The sequence below is a fragment of the Ammodytes marinus genome (genome assembly GCF_949987685.1).
Source record: "Ammodytes marinus genome assembly, chromosome: 15".
NCBI lineage: Eukaryota > Metazoa > Chordata > Actinopteri > Uranoscopiformes > Ammodytidae > Ammodytes > Ammodytes marinus.
This window is the reverse complement of record NC_137219.1, coordinates 4,587,544-4,608,074: the sequence shown is the minus strand read 5'-3', so window position 1 is coordinate 4,608,074 and position 20,531 is coordinate 4,587,544. Positions and strand designations below refer to the sequence as shown.

Genomic DNA, 20,531 nt, shown 5'->3' with positions numbered 1-20,531 from the left:
TGTTTCTGATAGCTATTACCTAATTGGGAGTACTTACAAAATCTACTTATCTTGTTATATAATTTCTTTCATGATACATATTTCGTATAAAGTTTTAGTTTTAGTAGCCTATATCATATTATCCTTTCCTATGTTAAAAAACAAAACTCCCACAAGATGAATAGTGTCCTCGATCACAAGCAGTCCACCAGACTATAGCCTACACTGAGTTACACAATCCATTGAACATGTGCATCCCCTTGAGGCTCTCTCAGTTTATGTTATGAATGGGAAGGGTTCATATTATGTTGTCCAACCTCTGCACATTTCACTACTCCTGCCACTGGCCGCCACTAGGGGGCTATGTTATACTCTAGAAACCAGCTTCCGCCAACAACACTGCAATTCATGCTGACCATAGATAGTATATAAAATGCTGCCTCATTCTTAATGTGTTGTGCTCCAAACTATAAGACTGTAGCTACAAACTAATGCATACACGTTTAACCGGCTAAATTATCTTTAAAAGAATAAATGACAAAGTGTGTTCCTCTGGGAGGTGTAGTCTGCTGTGCAAAGGTCTAACCTGCATGCTGTCAAAGCAGCCCAGAGAAACTACATTACCCGTGATGCAACGCGGTCACTTATCAGCTGACCGTTGAGCGCGCAGCTCTGCAGCTGCACTTCCATAAAGTTTGGGTAAACAAACTTTTTTTTAATCATCCCAGAAAAGGAGAAAACTGGTGCAGGTTTGTGTGTATTTGCAGCAGCAGCAGCAGCATGTCAGGATATCCGACCTTCCAGCATGGCAAGTCTCGCTTCGACCAGGTGTGTTGGCTGACTAATAGGCTATCTTTATTAGAAACTGTACTTTACACTGTATGTTACTGTATTTCAAGTGCCAGGCAGCTGCAGACATATGGCCTACTGAAATTCGCGATAGCCTACTAACCACCAGATAGCCTACAGTCGTTCAGCTGTAGCCACACTCACTCACTGTGTGCGAATGTCAACATTACATGCACACCAGCATTGTTTACCTGGGGTGTCTTGTGCAAAATGTATCCGAAGGGAAAGTGTGAATTTAATTTGAAAACAGCCAGGGTCATTTGAACTAATATAGTTCATAAAATCCCAATGGTCAAAGTTCTGTTGGGGTCTTCCCTTCTCCAGCTGTTCCTCATGTTATTGTGTATTTTGTTCTTTGAATAATAATAATATAATCATTTTCCGTAATGAACTTATGACTAGAGGAAAGAAGGGACCACTAGTAACCATGAGGTCGCAGGTTCGATCCCCAGCACTGGACAGGAGAGTGTTAGTAGCCTATTCAAACTAGTGGGGGCTGGTATTACCGACGAATTTCAATGTGCCCTGTGTACAATTGACCAAATTGACTTACTTAGCCACCTAACTTATAGTACATGGACTGTTTTAATTAAAAATCTATGATCAATAATGGAAAGACTTAGGAAAATAATGTCCATTGGAAAAGCTGTCAAAAGCTGCTTGAAGCACTGGTAAGATTAGTTCCCCTTTCTTCCACTCATCACCAGATTGATTTTGGTAAATAACTACATTTAAAAGATTAAAAAAAAGAAATTCCCCCATGCTGTGCTTTTGCCATATGTTCAAAGCGCGTGATTCAGATAACAGATTTTAATTCAAATTAGCAGATAGTGTAATTAAACTCAAGTTAGTGAGGTACTGGCGTCTCTCAAGTCTATGTGGTTATGTGTCTGTATCCCCCGAAATGATTCCTTATGCTCGGTTATGAATAAATGATTAAGAAAAGGTATTTTTGGCACTCAGTCATTATGGAAAGTAATTGCAAATGGTGTGAGTGTATCGGGCTCCCTAAAAAGATGCGAATAGGAACCAGTTTGTGAGACGTATTAATGAGGAGGCTCCACCTGGTGTGTTATATAACAGCTGGCATGTAGCGCTGTTTACTGGGTGACACCTGGAATATCACTCACTCTCTCTCTGCTTAAAGGAACAATCTGTCTAGCATGTGGAAAAGTAATGGAGTGCTAAAAAAAAAAAGGATTTTCTGCAAACTTTAAAAGAGTTGCATCCAATGTCTTGTGTTTATGTCTCAAAGACAGTGATGTTAAAGATATAGTGCGTAACTTTTTTATGCAAACAAATGTGGGTTACATTCAAGCCATGGTCAAACGAGTTGACACAAAGTTGAGTAAGCCTATCAGCTCCACAAAACTCTCTGTATTTCTCAGTATGGCAGCGTTTAAAAACTGGTGTCGACCCCCCCCCCCCCCCCAGACACTTGCGCAGGAGCTCAGAAAAACCTCAAGAAGCGACCTAAGAAAAATGTTTCAGTTGTTGATCAGTTGGTTTACCTCATGTAGCTGCGCTGACAGTGTTGTTGTTACTATTCAGAGTTCTATATGTTTGTATGGTTTTTATGATGTTTTTTTCTCCCTCTCTCAGAACACGTTTTCTGGTCGGTTTAGACACTTCCTGGATGTGATTGACCCCAGCACACTCTTTGTGACAGAGGTAAAGGTTTCTGAAACTTGTATGTTGTCCAAAATTCCTATATAATAACTTGTATTTATACAGCCGGACCTTAATACAAGTTCCCTTTTTAGCTGACAGAGACAACTTCCCTCATTGAATGACTGAGGACTTTTATTTAACCCAGATTCTCTACAGGTGAAAATACCCCCTTTTCCTGTCCAAAATGGTAGCACAATAATACACAAAAGGCATTTGATTTTCCTTGTGTTGTGATCATTTTTTTTGTTCATGGATTCATCAGTGCACTGCTGCTCTGGGTAATGAAGCTGTTAGTGGCTCTGGTGACAGTAATCGCTCCTGGGATGTGATGAGGTGTGGACATGTGGGAAAGCTGTGATGGGGGCAGAGACACACACACACACAGACACACACACACAGACACACACACACACACACACACACACACACACACACACACACACACACACACACACACACTACTCACCCACACCCCTTGCATCCTGCTGTGCCAGGCCTAGCCTCAACTTGCCCTTAATGACGAGAGTTGAACAGGGCAGCCGTGATTTTAGAATACACACACACACACACACACACACACACACACAAATGACCTCATGTGCACACAAGAACAAGTTCACACCTAACACTGTCACACACAAATGTAGAGAAAGGGACACACACACACACATACACAGATGGCACAAGCTCATTAGAACAAATTGGGCCCCATGACCTTGTATTTTGCCCGACATTAGACAGTGATCGCACCACAGAAAACTGCTCATTACCTTTTAGGAAACTCATTTGTCAGACGAAGATCAGCATGAAAGTTTTTAGTAAAACACAATTATCACACATCAAACCGTGTGGCTAAGATAGTCGAAATAAAATAAAAACATCTTGAAACCAACCAGGACTCTTCAGGTCAGGCTGCCCTGACTTAAAACTTTGGGTGTGTCAGAGAAATGATCATTTTCTAAGGTATATTCTCATAAATGAATAAACAAACTTTACTAAGAATTGCATGTAGAGAAAATATGTAAAGTAACTGCTGGATCTGCAATAGTGCACCTTTTTAACTTCACCATTTACTGACTTACAACTATTTTGTCAAACCAGAAACGGCTGCAAGAGTGCGTGGAACTGCTCAATGGTTTCAAGCGAGGAACTCTGCCTGTGGGAGTGACTGATGCTCAGGTGATGGAGAGAAGCATTTTCCTTTTTTGAAGAATAAAATTGAATCAATTTGGCAATGTTTTAAATGCTTATTTGCTTTTATTTTCTACAAATTAAAGTGTTTCTCTTGTGTTTATTATTATTTGTCTCCACAGCTATGGCAAGCACAGAAAGTAAAGCAGGTACTTTGTCTCTCTCTTGCGCACACACACACACACACACACACACACACACACACACACACACACACACACACACACACACACACACACACACACACACACACACACACACACACACACACACACACACACACACACACACACACACACACACTCACACTATCTTTTCTCATCTCTTGTTTTTGTGGTAATGTGTCAGTAGATATGCAAACAAAACTTTCACCAGTCTTCACTTAAGCTTGACCCTTAACTATTTATACAACAAGCATTCGGACAAAAACATCTATAAAAAAAACCTAGCTTTAATGATGTGGTAAATACATTTAAAATAATATGAAGCAGACAATTATTAACTTTAGTGCTAATTAGCATTAAGTGCCAACGTCTAAACATGTCTGACAGTCACTGAACTGCAGGTGCAATCGGTTAAACAGACAGAAAGGTATCTAAAGAGTTATGGAATTGAAACAGCTTTCTTTATTGAGCTCAATAAAACTGGCGTTAATTGCTTAATTAAACTTAATTTTTATAGATAGATTTCCATTTTAAATAACTAAACAGAGTATGAAATTAAGTTCTGTATTCTTTTGAGATTTCACTTATTGATTATATTCACATAATGAGTTGCCTTGTCCGTTTTTTCTAAATGTGTTAATGCATTTGAAAAAAGTTTAGAATCGTTCAAATCTATTTTTTTTGTTCAACCTATACTCGGCTCTAAAATACATTTGATCTGGTATCTGTTGGACCATGATATATTATAGCACACATATAAACATGTCTCTGACTATAATAAAAATGCCGCTATGTCAGTTGTGTTATGTGTAAACAGTATGAAGAAATCTTCCTAGCTGAATTGGATACAATTTGAATATGGAGTCCAAACATGAGGGGCATCAAAAAGGCTCCACAATCATTTTCTCTACCTGTATTGCTTGGTATATGTTTTTTTTTTTTCACTTTTTCAGCTGTAAAAAAATCTAATGTGAATCAGTGAAACCTGATCTCTGTAAACGGTAGTCTGTCTAACAATCAATCAACGCACTCTATCTAGATGTAATAAATCCACATACAAGAGGTTAAAATGGGTCTTATTTCATATACTTTCTACTGAAAATGTTCGCGTTTTGTAATACCATGACCTCTATGGCTGTAGGCCAAATTACATGGAGCCATTTTGGGGCAAAGTTCCCACATTCAGACACTCTGCCCTCATGCGCGGCGCTTCACAGGTTCCAGATTAGCTTGGCGGGCTTCAGAAAAAAACAGGATTCCTTCCGTTCTTTTAGAATCAGCCGATCTGATCCACGCTGCATCAGTACGGGAACGAGATCTCTATCGCTCTTATCTCGTGGCGGAGAGGATACGGCGCTGTCGTTTGTCTTTGGTGCGTTCGTATGTGAAGACAGGCCAAGATCAAAGGTTAAAGAGATGATGATAAAGCGCTAAGCAAAAGTGTTCTGGTTATATATCAGTACTAGAACCAATACAATTCATTCAGGGATAGAGGGCAACAAATACATCTAAGAAAATTATAATGTCATGGAAAGCAAACTGGGCTAACCTCCACGCCATTCCACATTGATGCAGTTATTTGTGTAAAAGCAGCCCCAACCCAAAGTATTGCATATAGTGAATGAACATCCTTTTTTATGTAATATTTTAGAGACACTGGGTTTTTGATATCCATAAGCTAGAAGCCTTAATCATCAAAATGATTCTTTTTCAGTTGCATATTCACACAAATTGTTAATTTTTTCCTTATAATGTAAAACCTAAATAAACTATTCATTATTGTTGTCATGATCAGGGTAAAGGACATTTAATTAGTTCAAACTAATTAGTATAAGCTGTAATAGCACAAGTTTGTTATATATGTTTCTTTATAAACTTTTTTTTTTAAGAACACAAAAACACAACTGAAAAAGTGAATTTCTTTCACTTTTTAACCCTACAACACGACTTTCTCTGAACCCATTAACCTGAATCATTCACTACTCATTATCATCTGATTCTGACCATTAATCTCTGACTACAGGCCATGATCCACCCTGACACGGGGGAGAAGATCCTCATGCCCTTTAGGATGTCAGGTAGGTGGCGCTGGGTGTGGAAGTCTTGGGGGAAGAGGGGGTCTCGAGGCTTGTTATGTGGCCCAACACGGAGGCCTTCACCCTGGGTATCTGTCAGGGCTCCACGGGGCTCTGCAGGTTGTCTGGAGAAAGGTCACACTCAGCTGGGCGCTGATTAAAACCAAATCTCCCACGGTGATGATGGGGAAGTTCTAGAAGGCCTTTCGAACTGAAGAAGCAAAACAGTAAAAAAGTACTTTGGTCCAGTTTCAGTCAGAGCACCTTTTCCGCTTTGAAATGTTGGAGATAAAAGTTTTATTTGTCAAATATGTGTCCACTCAACATTATATAAATATAAAGAATAAAAATAGTCTCTGTCTTTGAACAGGTTTTATCCCTTTTGGGACACCAGTGGTGAGACTTTTTACATTTTTTAATCTACATCCATTTCTAGTAATGCAAATCTTCACATTTATTGTTATTAATCCATTGTTTAGCTTAATTATCTGTGTCTTGTATAGGTAGTGAACCCTTGTTATCTTTGTGTAGGTTGTTGGACTACTTCTCCCAAATCAAACATTGGTGTCAACTATCTTCTGGCAGGTAAGTGTTTACTTCTTGACCTGTTCAACCCAGACTGAAGAAAGTGAGACACATTTTGAAAGCTCAATTTGAGCTTAAAATATTTGATCCACATACTGAATCTTAAGGGGGATAACAACTGGTGAGCCCCTGTAACCACATAGTAACACATCAGGTGTATCAGCACATCTACTAACCAGCTCCTCTCCTTCCACAGTGGCTAAACCAGAGTCACAACGCCTGTGTCAACTACAGCAACCGAAACGCCTCCAAGGTACTGTATCAGGATTTAAAGGTCCTACAAGGAATTTTTAAATATTTCTGAAACAGTCTCATTTTTCCTCTGATGATCATAAATAACATGTAACGGCAAACGAGGCTATCAGTGCAAAGAATACTATTTTCATAGTTTTTCCGTTATGCCTTTGTCATGGGTACGCTCACCCTGGAACCGCAGATGGCGTGGTAAAAACACACTACTACTTTTGTCCACAGGGGGCGCTAGAATTTACGCAACCCGAATGTTCCTTGTTGCCACCTTGAGTGATTTATCTAGTTATGACTCATTTAGGCGGATACACCGTGTACTATATACAGCTCCGGAAAGAAGTAAGAGACTAGTTTGTATTTTTTTCTTTTTTCTTCATTCTACATACAAAAAATGCTCTTAATGACAAAAAATGTATTGGAATTTGGTAGAAATGTTGTCAGTAGTTCAATTATAAAACCAAAATGTTCATTCTACTCAAACATATGCCTATACATAGTAAAACAAGAGACACTGAACATTTGGAGTGGTCTCTTAATTTTTTCCAGAGCTGCATATACAGTTGTGAGTTGCGAAAATTGCTTTCCTATTGTAACCTCACTTCCTCTTCACTGTAGCCGGCTCCAGCTTCCAGATTCGTCCAGGGATACGTGGGAGCGGTGACCAGCGCAGTCTCCATCGCTGTGAGTTCCCATCATGCATCTGCTCTTGACTTAACAGGACTAATTAGTTGATATCATTATTACACAATTTGCCAAGTCACTTATTGAAAGCATGGGGTGGCCTACAGTATACAGTATATTAGCATTACATTTGACTTTTATCTTTATATTCTTAAAGCTATAGTGTGTAACTTCTGTTGCACTGTCAGCGTGTCGACTATCAACAAGAGTTAAGCCTTTGGAGATAGCGCATGCATGGATTTAATTCATCCCGCTGTACATCCAGGTTTTTTCGTAGCAGTTGAATCAACAACTGAAACTATCTTAGGCGCTTCTTGGGATTTTTCCTAGCACCAGCCCCATTATCGCCATACAGAGAAATATTTTTTTCCTACATAAAAAGTGTAAAACCTGCAATTTAATTATTTTGTTTTGTATAGTTATGAAATATTTCAAAGGTTCCTTTAAAGCAAGGTTTAAAAGTTGTAATGTAGTTTCAGATGCTTTCCCACACGACTCCATTATATTTTTTAACTATTTTGACTGGAAAAAATTCACACAAGTTAAATATCAGCATGAACCTTTAAGCACCAGGCCTCACAATAACCTTATCAGTTGAACTTTTTCTCCCCCTTACCTTTTATATCATCAAAGACTCAAATGTCAAAAGAGTATAATACATGTTCACACACCTGCCTTGTGCCTCGGACACAGGGCTCAAACCGAGACCAATTACAGGTCCCGCTGGGCGCTTGGCAACAAGCACAGAAAAAAAAAAAAAAAGAAAACTCACGGGGAGTCAAGAGGGGGCGGACCGACGAATGGGAAGGGGTGTAGGAGCGCTCCAATTAAAGGTCTGCTCTGGTGACGACCCCCTGCCGGACTCTGTATAGCTGGGGGCTTCAGAAGTGACATGGTGGGGTATGTGTTATATAGCAGAATATATAGGCACAAAGTTGATTAAGCCTATAAGTGACTTAAAACTTGCTCTGTATTTCTCAGTATGGCAGCGTTTACAAACTAGTGCTCAGAAAAATCCCAAGAAATGTTTCAGTTGTTGATTCAAACCCATGCGCGATAATCGAAGGCTTACCTCATGTAGATGCACTGACAGTGATGTTGTAATTAATCTGAATTCCTCATGGGGGGCGACAGAGGTTACGCATTATAGCTTTAGTTGTTTTTGCAGAAATCCGGGAATTTTATGCATTTCAACCATACCATTTATGACACTTGTTTTATTACTTTGTGCTTTTTTTACTGTTTGCTTTTTTTACTGTTTGCTTTTTAAAGTGAAATATATGCGTTTGGGTTTTCTTCAGGTTGGATTAAATGTGTTAATCAAGAAATCCAGCCGTTTAGGCCCGACTACCAGGCTACTGGTGCAGAGGTTCATCCCCTTCCCAGCAGTGGGTGAGTTCACAAAGCCTTGCAGAGCAGGGATTAGACCCAGCGCTCTTCTAAAATGGCCTTTTAAAGTGAATTAGTAGAAACTTGAGTTCACAATGGAATTTTGGTTACCTTTAAAATAAACTTCCAATGTGAAAGGTTTCCGTGGAAATTGAAGATATCTGTCAATACATTATTTAGCTTTTTCAGTAAAAAATAAAACATATATATTACATTTTTTAGTCAATACTTATGTAGCATGTATGTTTTCTTAAGCATAACTAAGACAGACGGAAGGACAGACGTGTAAAAAAAAATTAGGAGGTAACCATAAACAAATATTGCTGAATTTAATGCTTTGTTTCCTTACTGCTTGAGCTATTTCCATGATACACAAAATTAAAGAAATTAATTCTTAAAAAAATAAAATAACAAACCGACCTTATATAAACTCTTTCGGTCAACCGTTTAAACTCATTTGTATCCTTAGTGTTGTTAAAATGTCTTTGTCTGTGATCATTAGAAAATCACTGTTTTTGAAATCCAAACACAGCGGAGTGATTTGTTTCACTCTGCCCGTCAGCGTTACAAACGTGTGTGGAGCCACAGAGCAGATTGTCCTGCCACTCTCCCACAAACACAGTCACACCCTGGGGCACAGACCGTGTCCCAGGGTGCCCGAGGCTGCTGGCTCATAATTAAATTGTCTTGCACGCACACACACACACACACACACACACACACACACACGCACACGCACACACACGCACACGCACACACACACACACACACACACACACACACCCTTTCGTAGCACGGCGGTTCTTTCAATTAAATCAACAGGTTTCTGCAGCGCTGCCTTTGCCTGGTAATTGGCTCCTTGTTAGAACTCTGCTGCCGCAAACAAATTGGATAATTACCCCCAAAGTGGCGTCTATATGTCAAGGCCTCGTTTACCTGATTTCTGTTTGTTCATTGTTGTTGTTGCTGTTGTCGTTGTTTTGTTGTTGCTAGGCCCCGTATAAAACGGTAATTAAAACGGCCATTTGAGGTTGTAACCTGCTTGATTTTGTTTGCTTACTTAAGGGTAGATTTATTTGTAATAACCCAATCAAGCCTTTTGAATTAGATCATAAAGACCTTAACTGGATGGAAAACTATTGCCGCTAGAAATGTATTGGCTATGGGGATGATTCATTTGTTGTGTTTAGAAAATGCATTTCTCATTATCTATGATTATTTAGGAAGCAATTACCTTAAAGGTTCACGGATGCATTTAGTGTACCGCTAGTTTATTAGATGACAATTAGAATGTACAAAATGTAATTATTTCAAATAATTATAAATTGCTGCCACATAGTTTAACATGCAGCTTTACAGACTTTGAAGTTAGTTTAATAGATGTATTAGTATGTGTATTAAGTCATTTGAAAAATGTGTAAATTATCAATTGATAAAGGCATTACAGTAATTATAATCACTTTTTATTATATAATTATTTGAATCGAATATAGGAACACTTTTTTGAAAATGAGTTTATGTTTTGATGTAGTTTTTCTAATGCCTTGCCAAATTCCCACTATCTTTCCCTTTTATTAATTGGTCTGGATAAGAAAAATAAAAAAATCCCTTGTAGGTAAAAAGTGCTATTTGCTCAGTCAATTGAATTCCCCTCACAAAGCGAGCGACCTGCCAGCCCCGCAGCCCTTAGCAAAGATAACTCTGAAAACGCTGTTGTCTTAAATTAAAAAAGCTTGCGGCGCCCGTCACTAAACTCTCTAAAATGAGTTTTCCTTATTCCTATTAGAGTCAAGGAGAAAGGTCCGTCTGTATTAACATACATTTGTGTTCATTTTGCCTCTCGTGAATAAATCACAGGGTAACAACACAGCGCTTTGTCGACCTATCAGTCACCTTGGTTACGCTGTTGGTGGCTTATTTGACTGTTGCTTTAGTCAAAGTTCGGCACACACACACGCACACACACACACACACACACACACACACACTCGCACAAAGTTGTTCAGTTTTATGGATTATGACGTTCATGTATATTAACTTAATATTCCTAAGTATGTTTTAAACAGTGTATAATTGCTTGAGAATTAAAAAAAAATGTATTACCTTGAATGAGCCTTTTATAACATGCTGCACCGCTATGTTTCTACAGTAGCAAAGAACGGACATCCTGACAAACTTAACGGCCTTACACGTTTTTGTATATAATGGGCGTCCTGGGAAAATGCACCTGTTGGAAGACGAAGAAGTACTATAGAATAAAAAAACTAAATACAGGCTGCTTGATCTGAATCTCAAACCAGAAACACTATTTGTACATTAGTAAAATTAGACACTTTACTTTAATGTTTTAAACATTCTCCCCTCTCTACAGCGAGTGCAAACGTGTGTAACGTGGTGCTGATGAGACACTCTGAGCTGTCGGAGGGCATCAGTGTCGTCGACGACAACGGGAACGTGGTGGGGACGTCCAAAGTAGCTGCCAAGCATGTATGTGACTCAACACAACTTTTGGCCTAATGTGAATTCATAATGTGCAGTTTTTTAATGTAATTTACTGTATGTGAATGTGGAAAGCTTCTTCAAAGTATGGGGGCAATTTATAAGATTCCTTGAAAGTTGAAATCCTCAGAAATTATGGCAGATCAGGTTGAAATTATTTAAACATCTTTTTCTTTTTTTAAGTTGATTTAGTTGATTTTTGATTTGATTTTGATATGTTATGGGATCTTTGAAAACTTTATACATTTATTTCTCAAATTAAATGTATGTGTATACAATATAGTGTGAATGAGGAGGTATGAAGTTTAACTCTCAATTTGAACATAATTAAAATACTGCATTTTTCTTCTTGATATTAACACAAATTGAAATCTTTTTATTTTCTGTGACAGGCACTTCTAGAAACGGCTCTGACCCGAGTTGTCATGCCGATGCCTATTCTGGTTCTCCCTCCCATCATCATGGCTGCTCTGGAAAAGTAAGTCTTTTTATCTTTCATGAATTGGTCCGTTTTCTCAACATTAAAATGGCCATGAGGAACTTTCACTTTTTGTTGATCTGGACAAATGCTGTAGTGTTTAGTGTTCAAGTCAGTCACAATGGCTTTTGGTCTTGGTAAAGGCATGAAGGAAGTCTAGCTTTGCCTCATTAACCTCTTTATTTTCCCCTGTATTTTTCTGGCGGTGTAGTTTCTGTAGGTGGCGCCCTTTTCTTTGTCTATTCAGCCATTGGGATTTTCTGCTCAGGATTTTTTAACAAAGCACTTTTCACTGGAAAAAGACACCTATGACTATGTACATGTTGAATCACTGTTTGAGAGGCAGTTCCTTAACTAAATAAGAATGTAATGAAAGTGGTAAAGGTTCTACTTTTCTCATATTATGCTAATTTCATAGCTTAATCAAAAATGCAAATGACCCCTAATTAAATGACAATTCACAAGGCATTATAGAATTGTCAAAAACTTAAACATTGCACAGTCTCGGGCCACTTCATCCTTGATGGTGAAATATAGTAATTATAACGCATACGAATGTTTATTTGTCATTCTATTGCTACTACGAAATGTGTGTTGGCACTGTAGTATTGTAGTGGATGAACCCTTTCCCACCACAGTGTTGTGAGATGTGCCTGTAATGAAGTCTTAATGATGAGATGTGTTCGTACGGCCGGCCTGTGACGGATGGCCCGCCTGTCTCTGTGGTGTGCAGAGGAATGTAAAGCCCTGACAGCACTTGTCCCGACCGCGGTGAACAAGGCGGGCTGCCCAGGTGTGTTTTGGATTCTAGCCAGCTATATGAATGAATGAATGGAGACACACACGCACATACACATGCACCTATATGAACACACGCACACCTATACACACACACACACACACACACACACACACACACACACACACACACACACACACACACACACACACACACCTATAGACATACAAACGCACACCTATATGAACACATACAGATACACACACACCTATAGACATACAAACGCACACCTATATGAACACACACACACACCTATATGAACACATACAGATACACACACACCTATAGACATACAAGCGCACACCTATATAAACACACACACACCTGTATGAACACACACACAGCTATATGCGCATACACACACACACACACACACACACACACACACACACACACACACACACACACACACACACACACACACACACAGTGAGTTTGGGGTCTGTGAGGTTGACTGTGGTTTCAGGTGAGAATGGCCCAGCTCTCCTCTCTGTCAGCTCACCTTCACTGGCTCTCAATGGAGCGAGAACAAGGGGACAGAGAGTTTCCCCCGGGCGGCCCCCCCCCTGATGGATTACTCTGCTGAGAGGAGAGGGTTAGGGCACTGACAGCAGCTTCTGGAGAACGCTGGTTGTCAAAATCACTTTTTGACAAAATCATTGAATATCTGCTAAGCTACCTGGGTACTGTACTGTGTGTGCGGTGCGCTGAAAAGAAAATCTGGCATTATTACACAGCCTCCTAACTATCAACTAATATGAAAACAAAGAGTATGTAAACAAAGAGGGCCCATCGTAGATAGCAACCTACCCATTTACAGAGCCTAGGCTGTGTATTAACACCAGATCACACAGTAAGGACAGGTGGCCGATCGGAGGAGATATTCAACGGTTTTCCAGAATCACCGACTACTGCACTATAAATGAAAAGTTACTGAAAAAAATCTGAAAATTGCCCTGATTCTCTCGAAAGAACCAACTCTGAAATAGAGCGGGAGGATGTTGGTTCATGTAAGGACACACAATTGGTTTCAGTCAGACCCCAATAATAACATACAATTATACTTTATAAACAGAAGAAATGGTGGAAGTCCTGGCCGCATGCTGTTCTACCAATCAGAAAATAACTCATGAACTTATTAACATTTTAACAGCAGCTTTTTCTTCTTCCGCTGTTGACAAAGAAACGCCTTCTGGCTTTTATTTAATCATGTTGCATTTTCATGTTCATAATCACCCCCACCTCCTCTGTGAGGTGTTTGTTTATTGTGTAAATTAGAAACCGGCTTCACAGTTTAATTGTTCCCCCTCACATGCCTCTGTTTGCACAGTGCAGCAGGCTCTGCAAGGCTAGACAGAAACATAATGTTTGATATGTATTTTATTTGATGAATACACACACACACTTAAAAACTTAAATTATCAATTTATTTGGCATTTGGCATTTCCTTCACAATGTGAAAGGTTCATGCAAACACAGATCGTACTGCACGACATTGGGTCATTTAATTCATTTAAGATAACATCAAGTTTTTCCACATGATTTTAAAGGTTTTTTTAAACTTTTGGCCAAACCCTCCATCACATCGAACCTTACAACTTTTTTCTCATTGAGTTTCGTCTTTGTAATCCAGTTCTGAAGTGTGTGTGTGTGTGTGTACACGTGTACGCCTGTGTCTGTGTGTGCGTGCGTGTGTGTGTGTGTGTGTGTGTGTGTGTGTGTGTGTGTATGTGTGCGCCTGCCTGCCTGTGTGTGTGTGTGTGTGTGTGTGTGTGTGTGTAGCCTAATTAAAGCATGGCAGCCATATGTGTTAATGAGCTCCCTCATTAGCCGTTAGCTCTGCTCGTTAGGCGGAGAGGCGTTGCTGGTTGGAGCGGTTCGTTTCTCAGGCTCCTGCTGCGTTCCCTGTCCCACTCACTGAACAGGGGATTAGACTACGGAGGGAGGAGGACATGGGCTGAGACGGGGACATTTATTTCTGGAGAATTGTCCTCAAAGAAACTATTTTGTTCTAATTAAGAAAATACAGCTTTTTAAATTTGATGGAATTTTTTTTTAATTTTTTTTATTACATTTTTTACAAACTTACTATACATTTTGGAAGAAACATAGACGAGTTATTTAAGTTCACACAACAAATAAATGACTATGTTAAATCATTTTAATTCCTTAAGCGATACAAAGGAAATATTCAGTTGTAAACGGGAAGTGATTAGTTGAGTGAACTGTCAGTTGTTGAGTCAAACTGTATCTGTGCACAAATCATCAGGGCATACTTTGCATACTTCTCCCTTCCCGTGTGCAAGATGTTTTCTTTCATATCATACCTGACATTGACATTGGCAAATGGGACAAATAGCCAGAGTTCACTATCAGTGTTTTTTTATTTAACTTTTACTTACTCCTAAATAAGATTTTTTTTTACTTTTTACTTTGTCTAGAGTTGGAATCTTTTGAATGCACTTTGGTTTGGGTAACACATTTATATTTTATTTCAAAGTTAGGTTAGAGGTATTTTAGACACAACTTTGCTATCACTTCGTTTGTCAACCAGAGAATATTATGTAAAAAAAAGAATAGTGGCTGAAATAAACTGTGTGTGTGTGTGTCTGTGTGTCTGTGTCTGTGTCTGTGTGTCTGTGTCTGTGTGTCTGTGTCTGTGTCTGTGTGTGTGTGTGTGTGTGTGTGTGTGTGTCTCTCTCCCCAGGCTCCCTCTCCTACAGAGACATCGTCGGCTGGTCCTGCCGGTCCACAGTCTGGTTGTCCTCGCTGCCTTCGGCCTGGCTCTGCCTCTGGCCATCAGTCTCTTCCCACAGATGTCCCAGGTAGGTCAACCTCCCAAAGACTTAGAAGAAAAAAAACGGCTTTATAGTCCTTAGGCCACGTTTCAAGCCATTGAGGTGCTGTACCACGGCTTCATTTCTTGACACACTTTTTAAGTTTGACTCTTCTTTGCAGTAAAAACACTTGGTCTGTTTATTTCCACTTGAACTCAGCATATGTTTACCAATGTACAAAACCAAAGCCATGAATTATTGCATCGACAAGTCCTGTGGTCAAAAACAGTTTTCTTCCCGAGCAGAACACTTGACAGACGAAAGATATCCAAAGATTGGTTCCTATTTGGCGCTTGAGCTAATTGGCTCTAAAAACGCATTTCCACTTGCAAACAATAAAACATCATTTAATATTGCATTAATGTACACAGTTTGGTTTTAAGTGATCTTTGCTTTGGCTTTTCTCAATAATCAGCTGTCAATCAAACCACGTGCAGCACAACTTTTTTTATTCAAAGTGCTGTAGCCAGACAATCATACATGAATCGATGAATCTTTATGAGAAAGTCTTCCTATTTGCGTAAAATGGAACACTTGTACATTTTTCATTAAAACATTTTTTTTCTCTGAACTGCCTACTTATCTATGTTCTATACTGGCTGGCTCCTAGAACCAACAGTACTCGCAAACACTCGCTCTCTCAGTCTAATAATGTATTGTGTATAATATCTCTCGGACCCGCACTGCCGTTTGGTGAAAGTGCCTTAAAAGCTTTTGCACCCACATCGTGGTGTAAGTTACAGGATCACTTTAAATTAGAGTCCCTCATAAACTGGATGATAAATTATAAAAGCAGGAAGCAGGAATATAACCCCACAAATTGCACATGTTCTGTTATTGAGCAAAACTTTTTTTTTAATTTCCTGGTTAAATAAATGTTAATGAAAGAAAATTGAACTGGTTTTATGTTAAACCAGTATATACATGATATCAAATATCACAGATGAATTAATTTCAAAGCCCATGTTGTTGTTCTGATAACAACGGTAAGGCTCAGTGTAGAGTCGATTAAAACTTTTTACATTTTTAAATACCAGATCAATGTCACAATGAATTGTAATTTTAAATTTTTTTTAACCTTTATTTATACAGGTAAATCCCATTAAGACCGTAAACTCTTTTTCAAGGGAGACCTGTTTCCATTCCCATGTTACCATTCACACACACATTCATACACCGATAGCAGGCTAACTATCGACATTCACACAAGGCAAGGTGGGTGAAGTGTCTTGCCCAAGGACACAACAACCATGACACAGATGGCAGGGCGGGGATCGAACCGCCAGCCCTTCGATCACTGGCCGACCCGCCCCACCACCTGAGCCACAGTCGCCCCAAAATACCAACAGCTCCTTGTTTTCACTTCTTCACATTCTGACTGTATTGAATGTCTTCATTACTCAAAGCTGCCGTGACTCTGTTTCAATGAGTGATATTAATGACCGGAGTGTCCTGACCTCTTTAACGTTCCCCATTGAGCTTAACACAGGACCCCCCCTCCCCCCTCCCCCTTCTCCTAATGAGGCGTAGTCCTGTGAGACTAAACCCTGCCCCGAGCCTTATAACCTCCATTCACTGCTACCATCCAGGATAGCAGGCTCAGATCTAACATTTGTGTTATTACCTCACTGTGTGTGTTGTTACACTCATTAAAGGTGGAGTCAGAGATTCTGGAAAGCCCTTGTTATCAAAATCAAGTTTTGTCCAAACCAGTATCGTCAACATTTGTTCCCTGTTCGTACTGTGTGTGTTCTGGGAAAAAAAATCTGGTGTTAATACGGGTATGTAAAAAAAGGGTATGTAAACAACAGGGGCTCACCGTAGCCAGCAACATGCATATTTACAGAGCCTGGGCTGTGTTTTAACACTATATTTCTTCAGCGCAGACACATTAGGCTACAGACAGGTAGGTCTAGCGGATCGTGAGGAGATATTCACACATTTTGATAAAAAAAGAGATTTTCACAACAAGCATTCTCAAGAATTGCTGACTCCACCTTTAAATGACTATGACGCGATTCTATTTTTTTCACTCCCATCTCTCTCTCTCTCTTTGTCTCCTCTCTGCCAAATGACACGCTGACACAAGCCAACCAGCTCCGGCTTTAAGATGTTTAAGATCTAATTACCCATTGGAAATAGCTCAGACAACCATATGGCAAGAAAAAAGAAACAACAACCCGAGACATTCAAACATATGTGCCGCCAACAGTCCTGTGAAAAAAGCCGCCTCGCGATCCACCGAGGGGCCTGTTATTTCACTCGCAAGTCCGTTTTTTCTGTCACTTTTTTTGGCAAGAAAAGCAGAGGAAAAAAGACCTTTTAAAAAAAAGCAACATGAACACCCTGGACCCCCCGCCTACTCAATTTGTCCCACTTCCCCATTTCACACCTAAAACCAAGATGTCTGATTAGGCTCCTGGCTCCAACTCACAAACAACCATCTGTCCCTCGTTCAAATATTGGAGAGATGCGAACCTCAAATTAGACTTTTCAATCTGACAAATTGGCTCTGTTTGCACATTAGCGGTAAATACAGAACAGTTGAAGCTTTTATAGTTGGCCTATTATTTAGTTACAAATGAAACTGTTTTCTAATCTTGAAGTATTGGAGGATCGTGAATGCCTCCACAGTCTATATATTACTGGCAAAGTGTCCTATATGCTTCTGCCAAAGATATTGTCGTTTTTTTTTCAAATCTCATCCTCTTTTCCCTTTGATTCCAACAGATCAGCGTGAATCAGCTGGAGCCGGAGATCGCCATGGCAACAGATTGTAAGACTGTGACGTACAATAAAGGCCTGTGAAGTGAGTGAGTGGTATCTACGGCGACACAAACACTATGACGATTGGGACCCGGGATTTTCATAGTGACATGAACCAACAAAAAAAACAAGAAAACCTGAAGCTGCCAGAGAAATGAGTGATGGTAAATTTGGCTGCGTTCTCAAGTGAGAAGTTAACATACGTTTACAGAGAGAGAGAGAGAGGCAGTTAATGTGAAGAATACATTGTTGTTGTTTAGGCCAAGACGTTGGCTTCTAAAAATAAGAAATAACACATGTTGATACATTGTGATATAGAACAATATAAATAACCACTATTTAGACTGTTTTATCCACTAAGAAATTTTACTTACTAATTAATTTCTTTTACCTGCTAAGAAAATCAGACCAAAAAATTAAGGCAAAAGATTCCTGCAAGGTTGTGCTTGCTTCGTTTACCCAGTGTGCCATCATTTCAATAGCTAGGATGTGGTTTCCTTTGTTTTATACTTTTCATTTCTCCCTTTTTCACTATGAAAAAGCATACATAATTGTATGTATGTATATTAATAATCATGAAAGAAACTTAGGTGGATTAAGCTAGGACCAGGATATGTGTAAATGATTGTATTTGTGATCTGGATTGTATATAAAAATACTGTGAATGAATTAAAGATAAACGACTTAATCATTTGGAATATAAAGCCATGTCTCCCCCTGCAACCCAATGTGATAGGCTGCATGTCAATACGTTGTGAGCTGTTAAATCAAAGTGTGATTTTCTCCTCTCATATGTTTTACATGAGAAAACTTCTTGAAAGTAAACCCTGAACTAAGATGACCGTTTGTCTGATTTTGTAAAATAAATGTGAAAAATTCCTTTAAACTGAACTGTGAACTGCAACGCAATTCAAAACACTATCAGTATTCTTGTAGAAAAGGTGATATATAAATAAAGGTGCTACGAGGAACTTTTTAATATTTCTGAAACAGTCTCATTTATGATTCGATGATCATAAATGACATGTTACAGCAAACGAGACCATCAGTGCAAAGAATGCTTTTTTAAATAGTTTTTCTTAATGCCTTTGTCATGGGTCCCTCACCCTGGAACTATAGCTGGCATAGTTAAAAACACTACCACTTTTGTCCAAAGGGGGTGCAATAATTAACACAAACCGGAAGTTCCTCAGAGCAACTTTTAATATAAGTATCTCCTTCAAATTCCATCCAATTTACAATGTTGTTTTTAAAGTTTATTTTTCCACGAAAGCAACTGTTAAAAACATCATTAACAATATTATCTTTGGCTCTCTCTCAATGGAATCTGATTAATAAGTCATTCATGTATAATAAAGTGTATTTGTTTTAAGTTTGATGGATGTTTTATAGACAAATCATGGATATGTTTTGAAGTCTTAACCTAAAATGTTTATTCAGACATACAGTATCTCACAAAAGTGAGTACACCCCTCACATTTCTTCAAATATTTCATTATATCTTTTCATGGGACAACACTGAATAAATGACACTTTGATACAATGTAAAGTAGTGTGTGTACATCTTATATAACAGTGTAAATTTACTGTCCCCTCAAAATAACTCGACACACAGCCATTAATGTCTAAACTGCCGGTTACAAAAGTGAGTACACCCCTGAGTTAAAATGTCCAAATTGGGCCCAAAGTGTCAATATTTTGTGTGGCCACCATTATTTTCCAGCACTACCTTAACCCTCATGGGCATGGAGTTCACCAGAGCTTCACAGGTTGCCACTGGAATCCTCTTCCACTCATTCATGACAACATCACGGAGCTGGTGGATACTGGAGACCTTGCGCTCCTCCATCTCCTGTTTTAAGAAGCCCCAAAGATGCTCAATAGGGTTTAGGTCTGGGGACATGCTTGGCCAGTCCATCACCTTTACCCTCTGCTTCTTTAGCAAGGCAGTGGTCGTCTTGGAGGTGTGTTTGGGGTCATTATCATGTTGCAGTACTGCCCTGCGGCCCAGTTTATGAAGGGAGGGGATCATGTTCTGCTTCAGTATGTCACAGTACATGTTAGCATTCAATGAACTGTAGTTCCCCACTGCTGGCAGCACTCATGCAGCCCCAGACCATGACACTCCAACCACCATGCTTGACTATAGGCAAGACACACTTGTCTTTGTACTCCTCACCTGGTTGCCACCACACACACTTGACACCATCTGAACCAAATACGTTTATCTTGGTCTCATCAGACCACAGGACATGGTTGCAGTGATCCATGTCCGTAGTCTGCTTGTCTTCAGCAAACTGTTTGTGGGCTTTCTTTTGC

The 20,531-nt window shown here is 39.3% G+C and overlaps 1 protein-coding gene across 2 annotated transcripts; it reads left to right on the top strand.

Annotated features, from left to right (window-relative positions):
- Positions 1-3,604: 3,604 nt before the first annotated feature.
- Positions 3,605-19,538, top strand: sfxn5a (sideroflexin 5a; the record flags this gene model as incomplete). Of its 2 annotated transcripts, XM_080041764.1 has the most annotated exons (12): positions 3,605-3,678; positions 3,813-3,839; positions 5,878-5,932; positions 6,300-6,325; positions 6,461-6,514; positions 6,711-6,767; positions 7,379-7,444; positions 8,746-8,836; positions 11,205-11,320; positions 11,725-11,810; positions 15,317-15,434; positions 18,177-19,538. In XM_080041764.1, the coding sequence occupies exons 3-12, from the start codon at positions 5,881-5,883 to the stop codon at positions 18,252-18,254; spliced, it is 744 nt and encodes a 247-aa protein (XP_079897890.1). In that variant the 5' UTR covers positions 3,605-3,678; positions 3,813-3,839; positions 5,878-5,880. The 2 variants fall into 2 exon arrangements, with proteins under 2 accessions (XP_079897890.1, XP_079897891.1); XM_080041765.1 differs by lacking the exons at positions 15,317-15,434; positions 18,177-19,538 and having other exon boundaries at positions 11,725-11,814.
- Between the last annotated feature and the right edge of the window lie 993 nt (positions 19,539-20,531).